Source organism: Myotis davidii, unplaced genomic scaffold, assembly GCF_000327345.1.
Source record: "Myotis davidii unplaced genomic scaffold, ASM32734v1 scaffold332, whole genome shotgun sequence".
NCBI classification, from domain to species: domain Eukaryota; kingdom Metazoa; phylum Chordata; class Mammalia; order Chiroptera; family Vespertilionidae; genus Myotis; species Myotis davidii.
This window is the reverse complement of record NW_006285779.1, coordinates 3,962,127-3,970,496: the sequence shown is the minus strand read 5'-3', so window position 1 is coordinate 3,970,496 and position 8,370 is coordinate 3,962,127. Positions and strand designations below refer to the sequence as shown.

General features: G+C 37.1%; 1 protein-coding gene across 3 annotated transcripts in view; it reads left to right on the top strand.

Moving 5' to 3' along the window:
* Positions 1-8,370, top strand: part of SLF2 (SMC5-SMC6 complex localization factor 2) — a 42,896-nt gene that overhangs the window by 29,569 nt on the left and 4,957 nt on the right. For all 3 annotated transcript variants that reach the window (XM_015559343.1, XM_006756548.2, XM_006756547.2), the window contains exons 16-19: positions 1,563-1,694; positions 2,116-2,193; positions 5,954-6,040; positions 8,035-8,103. In XM_015559343.1, coding sequence (XP_015414829.1) covers positions 1,563-1,694; positions 2,116-2,193; positions 5,954-6,040; positions 8,035-8,103 — 366 coding nt within the window. The remainder of the gene's footprint in view (positions 1-1,562; positions 1,695-2,115; positions 2,194-5,953; positions 6,041-8,034; positions 8,104-8,370) is intronic.

The window sequence follows — 8,370 nt, the reverse complement described above, 5'->3', positions numbered from 1 at the left end:
AATTGATGGATACTGAGTCAAAAATCCTGGGATTAGATCTCAACTCTCAGACATAATACTATTCATGTAATCTTTAGGATGATACTTAATGAGATTTTGTTTCTTCATCTGTGAAATGGAGATGGTATCACACCCTCCACCATCTCCATAGGACTGTTGTGGACATTTAGATCAGCGATCGCCAACCTTTTGGACCTCATGGACCACCAGTGGTCTGCAGACCACTGGTTGGCGACCACTGCTCCAAAGGTTTCCTTAAATCAGCAGTTGCTAACCTTTCGGAACTCACGGACCACCGGTTGGCAACCACTAATTTAGATGAAATAGTATATAAAATCTGCTGAGAAAATCATAATGTGCTATATATGATGTCATTTATTAAATTAATGCATCAAGGTTAGCAATTTTATCACAAAATTAGAAATTGAAAACTATACTAATAAAAGCCTAGGTGGTCATCATGCCCTCATGCCCTCACGATCCATCACCAGGGTGGGCGGTGCTTGACACTGCTTGCACTGCACGGGGACGCGGGGGCAGGACCCCCAGCTCCAGCCTACCTCTTTTGGGCAATCGATCATGAGGCTCCCACACTGTGAGAGGGCACAGGCCAGGCTGGGGAACACCCTTCCCTCCCCGCCAGTGCACGAATTTCGTGCACTGAGCCACTAGTTGTACATTAATTGCATCTTATACCTATTTTAATATTAAGCTTTAAATTATAGAGCTTAAGTATTGTTGCCCTTCAGTACTTATTCAGTAGTAAATATTCACATAGATACACGAGTGTGTATAAACATGTCCTAGGCAAGTTCCACTCTGAGAAGTCCTGAAGGCTTTTTTCAAACATTAATAGTACTAATGGGACTACTCATAGTTATATTTAAAAGCTCAACATAGAACCGAATTTAGATATAGTGTTCTTGTTTGAATTGCAGTTTGGTACAAGATAATCTGGGTGGAGAAGGGGGATGAATTAGAGACTCTGCCCTTGAAAACATAACCTAAGTCATTGAAACAAACAAAAAAACAACCATTGTGGTACAGTGTAGTAAGAGCAGTGATAGAAGTGTGCACAAGGTGCTATGGGACAGAGAGATTAAAAGAAACAGCTGCATTGGTGGAGTTGCGGTAGATTTGATTCCAGATACTTGGGGACCACTTCTGAGTCACCAAGGTCATTATCAAATATCTCTCAGTCCTTTCAGTGATATTTACTGCCTTCAAAAGGGAATTCTTTTAAAAATTCAGTGACTTCTACTCACAGAGAGATTCAATTATGCTGACTTTCAAATAATTTCACAGAAAATACACTCTTTGATCTCTATTATAATGCCATTTGGTTTCCTCCTTACGCTTTTATCATCAATTACAAGCACTAATCTTTAATTTAAAATCCCTTTTAAGCAATTGAGGACTTTAAAATAGAAGAGAAATTGTTATCAATTAAAGGGCCAAAATTAGAGAAGCCAAAATGAACAGAGGACGCACTAAAAAAAAAAAAAAGCCTGAGAAAGAACAAATGTATTGCTCAATATTACTCAATGTCTTTCTTTTGATAGATATCAGTCCTACATCGATATCTTGTACAAATGAAGCCTTCTGATTTATTGAAGAAAATGGTCTTGAAGAAAAGAGCTGAACAACCAAATGGCATCATTGATGACAGTCTTCATTTGGAACTTGAAAAGCAGGTATCTGAAGATAGATCATCTCAGAAAGAGTACATATGAGCATGACTGATGCCACCTTCCTAACCATAGGCTGATACAGCATCGGCATTTAGAGAGTACTATAAAGTGAATGTTACTATCACAAAATTCTTCCGTAAACTTGGGAGTTGAGGTTGAGGTTAAAAAAGGATGGTTATTGGTAATTTAATACTGGGAATATTTTTTTATAGCCCTTTACTTGGGCAGTTGCGAGGTAAAATGAATGCACTAGCGTTAGAAATCAGAAAGCCTGGGTTAAATGCATGGCTTTTTCGTACTTATTGACTCAATTTACTTTAGCAAATCCTTAATCTTTCCTGGGCAGCTTTCCCAATGTGTAAACTGGAGTGATATCTATGCTAGCTAATTTCATGGGTGTTCATTTTATTCATTTCTCTAATAGGCATATTACCTGACCTACATTCTTCTTCATTTAGTTGGTGAAGTTAGTTGTTCCCATTCTTTTTCTTCTGGACAACGGGTAAGTAGTTTTAAATAGTTTTTGTTGTTTGTTTTTAATAAATGTCACTATTGATGGAATGAATGAATGAACATTCCTTTTTAATTATATTAAACTAATTGGGGTGACATTGGTTAATGAGATAAGTTTTTCCCAGCTGGTGTGGCTCAGAGGTTGAGCATCAACCAATGAACCAAGAGGTCACAGTTTTGATCCCCAGTCAGGGCACATGCCCAGGTTTTGGGCTCGATGCCCAGGTTTTGGGCTCGATCCCCAGTAGGGAGCGTGAAAGAGGCAGCCGGTACATGTTTCTCTCTCATTGATGTTCCTATCTCTCCCTCTCCCTCTTCAAATCAATAAAAACATTTTTTAAAAAGATTATATAAGTTTTAAGTATACAGTTCTATAATACATCATCTATATATTGCATTGTGTGTTCACCACCCAAAGTCAGATCTTCTGTCACCACATATTTGAACCCCTTTAACCTTCTTCTACCTCACTCCACCTCCATTCTCCTCTGGTAACCACCATACTGTTGTCTGTGTCTATGAGTTTTTTGTTTGTTTTGTCCATTTGTTGCTTTCTGTTTTATATCTCCATGAGTGAAATTATGTGGTTCTTATATTTTTCTGTGTGACTTATTTTGCTTGGCATGATTCTCTCAAGATCCATCCATGTTATCCCAAATGGCAGTATTTCATCTTTTCTTATGGCTGAGTAATATTCCATTGTATATGTGTAACACATCTTCTTTATCCAATCATCCATCGAAGGACACTTAGGTTGTTCCCATGTCTTGGCCACCATGTGAACATAGGAGTTCATATATCTTTACAAATAAGTGTTTTCAGATTTTTGGGGTAGATATCGAAAAAAGTGATTGCTCAGTCATATAATAGTTCTATTCTAATTTAGGGGGAAACCTCCCTACTGTTTTCCATGTACCAATTTATGAAAATTCTTTTGTAGGAGAAAATTTAATAAAAGTTAACCTTGGATTTGCTGTATAACAGTTATTTTAAACCTTTTTTATCTCATGGCACATATAAACTAATTAATAAAATTCTGCGTCACACCAAATATATATATTTTTGCCAGCCTAACCAAACAAATAGGTACAATTTTGATTCATTCATGGCTATTATTGTGTTGAATATCATCACTTTTTTTATTTGATACTCTAAGGGAAAAACGGTCAGTGCTCCTAACTAAATAGTCAGGTATTGCATGTTTTAAAAATTCTTATGGTAGCCCTAACTGGTTTGGCTCAGTGGATAGAGCGTCAGCCTGCGGACTCAAGGGTCCCAGGTTCGATTCCAGTCAAGGGCATGTACCTTGGTTGCAGGCACATCCCCAGTAGGGAGTGTGCAGGAGGCAGCTGATTGATGTTTCTCTCTCATCAATGTTTCTAACTCTCTATCACTCTCCCTTCCTCTCTGTAAAAAAATCAATAAAAAAATAAAAATAATCATTCTCCCCTTTAAAAAAAAATTCTTATGGTACACTGGTTGAAAAAGCGCTGCTTTAAGATATAAGCACTTCTGTCTAAAAACTATATAATTTCAAAACCTTTATTGAATATTATATTTTTGTGATTACACACAGTACTAACATGGATATGCTTATTCATATATCTCTACCAACCTATGCAAGCATTTTTGTAGAGTAAATTCGTAGAATTGCTAGATCAAAGGTTATAAATTTTTCAAATTTTAATTATTTAAAATAGCTATTATCACATTTCCCTCCTAAAAAAGTAACCATTTAGCCCTGGCTGGTATGGCCCAGTTGGTTGGGCTTTATCCCATGCACCAAAAGGTTGCCAGTTCAGTTCCTAGTCAGCGCACATGCAGGGATTTGGGGCTCCATCCCCAGTGGGGGGCGTGTAGGAGGCTGTCGATTGATATCTTGCTCTCACATCAATGTTTCCCTCTCCCCTTCTCTTTAAAAGTCAATTTAAAAAATTTTTTAAATACATTTTTATTGATTTCAGAGAGGAAAGGAGAAAGAGAGGGAGATAGAAATATCAGTGATGAGAGAGAGTCATCAATTGGCTGCCTCGTGCATGCCCCCACTGGGGATCGAGCCTGCAACCCCTGCATGTGCCCCGACCAGGAATTGAACCTCAACCTCCTGGTTCACAGGTCGACTCTCAACCACTGAGCCATGCCAGCCAGGCAAAAACAAAAATCTTTTTTAAAGTATCTATTTACATTCTTACCTTAGTATATTCAACTTAAGTATATGTATGAGAGTGACTGTTCTGGACTATATACTTCTAAAACTTGAAAGACATTTTTCTTTTTTGCTCAATCCTTCTCCCTGTCTCCCCCCCATTCGCCACAACACCCTTGCCCACCAGAGCACCCCTGCCTGCTCTCTATGAGTCTGTCTTTATTTTGCTTAGTAGTTTAGTTTGTTTATTAATTTCCACATATGAGAGAAATCATACAGTATTTGTCTTTCTCTGACTGGCTTATTTCACTTAACATAATGTTCTCTAGGTCCATCCATGCTGTCCCGAAGGGTAAAAATTTTCTTCCGTTTTATGGTCCAGTAGTATGGTACGTTGTATAAATGTACCATAGCTGTTTTATCCACTCATCTACTGATGGACACTTGGGCTGCTTCCAAATCTTGGCTATTGTAAAGAATGCTGCAATGAGCCCTAGCTGGTTCGGCTCAGTGGATAGAGCGTCGGCTTGCGGACTGAAGGGTCCTGGGTTCGATTCCGGTCAAGGGCACATGCCCAGATTATGGGCTCGGTCCCCAGTAGGGGGCATGCAGGAGACAGCCAGTCAATGATTCCCTCTAATCATTAATGTTTCTATCTCTCTCTCCCTCTCCCTCTCTAAAGTCAATAAAAATATATTTAAAAAAAAAAAGAATGTTGCAATGATCATAGGGGTGCATATATTTTTTTGAATTAGTGTTTCTGGTTTTTTCAGATAAATTCCCAGAAGTTGAATCACTGGGTGATAGGCAGATTCACTTTTAATTTTTGAGGTAATTCCATACTGCTTTCCACAGTGGCTTCACCAATCTTTATTCCCACCAACAGTGCACAAGGGTTCCCTTTTCCACATCCTCACCAACACTTGTTTATTGCTTTAGTCATGAAAGCCATTCTGACAGGTGTGAGGTGATATCTAATTGTGGTAAGACACTTAATTTTTCAAGAAACTACTATTAAAATAGTTTATAGAGAAAAATATGTTAGCTGTTACTTGAATATTTTATGAAAAAAATGTGTTAAAGGAAGGACTTTTAACACATTACATCACAATCTGGGCTCTGGAATTAATTTCCATTAATGTGCTTCAATTCGTAGCAAAAAACAACTTTTATTTTTGTGTATATCTTTTTTTTAATATATTTTTATTGATTTCAGAGAAGAAGGGAGAGGGAGAGAGAGAGAAACATCAGTGATGAAAGAGAATCATTGATCAGCTGCCATTTGCACACCCCACACTGGGGATGGAGCCTGCAACCCAGGCATGTGCCCTGACCAGGAATTGAACCATGACCTCCAGGTTCATAGGTCAGTGCTGAACTACTGAGCCACACTGGCCAGGCTATTATTGTGTATATCTTTTTACATTAACTAGCAGTAAACCATTGTGGCAGTTATTACTTCACTGATACAACTGCTATTGTGTTGGGTGGTTAAATCAGAGATTGCTAACTGTGGAGAATGGTAAATTTTTAAACACTTTTGAATTTTAGTAATTTGTAATGCTTCAGAGTTGTTTTCATTCCTTGCATTTGTTTTGCACAGAAACACTTTGTGCACCTCTGTGGGGCTTTGGAAAAGCATGTTAAGTGTGATATTAGGGAAGATGCAAGACTGTTTTATAGAACTAAGGTAAGTGTGCATTTCATTTTTTCACATGTTTTTTTGTTTGTTAAACATTGGTTACATTAATATTTGAGGAAGAGAAATTTTACTATGCTTCCTATTCTAAAATTCCTGACAGATGAGGAAAATTCTTCTACTATTAATGAAACTTACATACAAGTTAAGACCTTTATGTTTAAGTAGACTTGAAGGATTAAAGCATTGTTTAAGTAAATATAAAAGTTTTAAAATGGTGGTTATAAAAGTTTGTTTTGTTCATAGAGAAGAAATAAGGTAGGTGTTATTCTTTGGATATTCCATCTGAGAATGTGTTAAAGGAAGAAGGACTCTTCAAATCTCTCAGTCCTACACATCAGCCAGTCTAAGCTCTAGGGTGGAAATGATTTAGCAGTAAGCTTGCTAAGCTTTTTCCTTAAAGGTTTAGTATATCCAAAGAGTAAAAAAGCTAAGTATATGAGTATAGAGTTAGGAAAACAACTTTAGTATTAATAAAATTATTTGGCAGTTTTTCCTGAAACACTAACTTAACACTTTTTAAAAAAACTTTTTCTTCTAAGAATATTTTTATTCCAAATCATCTTTTAGCTTTTATAATGCAAAACTGATTCCTTTTGCCCCTGTGTTTGAATAGTCATTGAATGTTGACTATCTGCTTTGTAACTATATCTTACATTAATTGGCTGTAAACGTTAGCTCATTTGGATTTAGTACCTGTATTTATTTTAGTAGATTTAAGTTAAATACAATAATAAGCAACTAAGAAAGCTGTATCAGATTGCAGGTTTTCAAATACATGTAGGGGATAGCTCTTTGGCCTAGAGTGGAAACTGTAGTTTCACAAGCACACATTCTTTTGAATACTAACTAGAGTTACTGGCCTGTAGAACTCAGTGGTAGTGGCTACTGCTGACAGACATGGTAAAAGGAGACCACCCAAGGTTTTTCTTTTTTAAAGCCAAGGGCAGGACATAAATTGGTGCCAGGGCTCCTCTTACTTAAAGTGGAGAATCATGTAGAGGTCTATGGAAATTGTTTAGGGGATGGCCCTGCTTAAATAGTTGAGTTGAAATAGTTGAGAGCCTCTCTCAACAAACCTCTAGGTGGTAATTGTTTTAGAGAAACTGAATCTACTGAACTCTAAATGGAGGGGGGGTGCGGGGGAGACCTTGCGCCCTGGCTGGTTTGGTTCAGTGGATAAGAGCGTTGGCCTGCAGACTGAAGGGTCCCGGGTTCAATTCCGGTCAAGGGCACATGCCCAGGTTGCGGGCTCGAGTGGGAGGAGTGCAGGAGGCAGCCAATCAGTGATTCTCGCCCCTCATTGATGTTTCTCTCTCTCCCTCTCCCTTCCTCTCTGAAATCAAAAGTATATTAAAAAAAAAAGATCTTGTAATTTACTTTATAAACTTAAAGTAGCTATAAAATTCCTGACTTGTTTAAAACATTTTTCTCAGGCTGTTATGTTCAAGACCTATTTGAGAATCTCTAGAGTGGTAGGAAAATTTAAGTTCTACATAAAAACTTGTTAAACCTCCAAATGTAGGACTGTACCACGTATTTAAAGAAGCTTCATGTTGAAAGGAACAAATGACAACCATTCTTTGTGGCCTTCAGACTTTCATATAGAAGCTGGTAACAGCCTAAGCCTAGGGCCCCAATAACAAAAGCTCCCCTTTAGCTTCTCTGAGTGTTCAAAAGCCAGCAAGTTGAAAATGTGTGTCTTGAAGATAGGGAATATGTTTTTGTGGATGATCTTTTGTATCTAATTGGAAAATGGAGTCCTAAGTGTTCACTATTTTAGATTATGGGGATGAGTCTTATTAATCACTGATTTTAAAGCACCTTCAGAAGATGAGTAGTTTATTTTTTTATTTCTTGACAAAAATCAAATTGAATTGTGTGTAGACCTGTCACAGTTATCAGATCTTTTGTATTAAGCCTTAAATTGATTTTAGGTGAGGATGTTTTAATCTGATCCTTTTCCCCTATTTGATATTTTTAAGGTAAAAGACTTGGTTGCCAGGATACATGGAAAATGGCAGGAAATTATCCAGAACTGTCGGCCAACTCAGGTGTCATTTTATTAAACAGTTTTATATATTCTCAATAGTTTTTTTAACTGGTATTTCTTCATATTGTTTGAAAAAATATGACAGCACTTCTATGTATCTTAAGATAAACTGAAAACTCCAATATAATAGTTTGGGGGTTTTTGTTTGCTTTATATTCATTAATTTATTTCAAGAAGTGTAAGTGCATCAAATGGAGGTTATATTTCACAAGAAGCACTTTTCTTAACAGCTTAATTGAGATAAAATTCACATATCATACATTTCAGA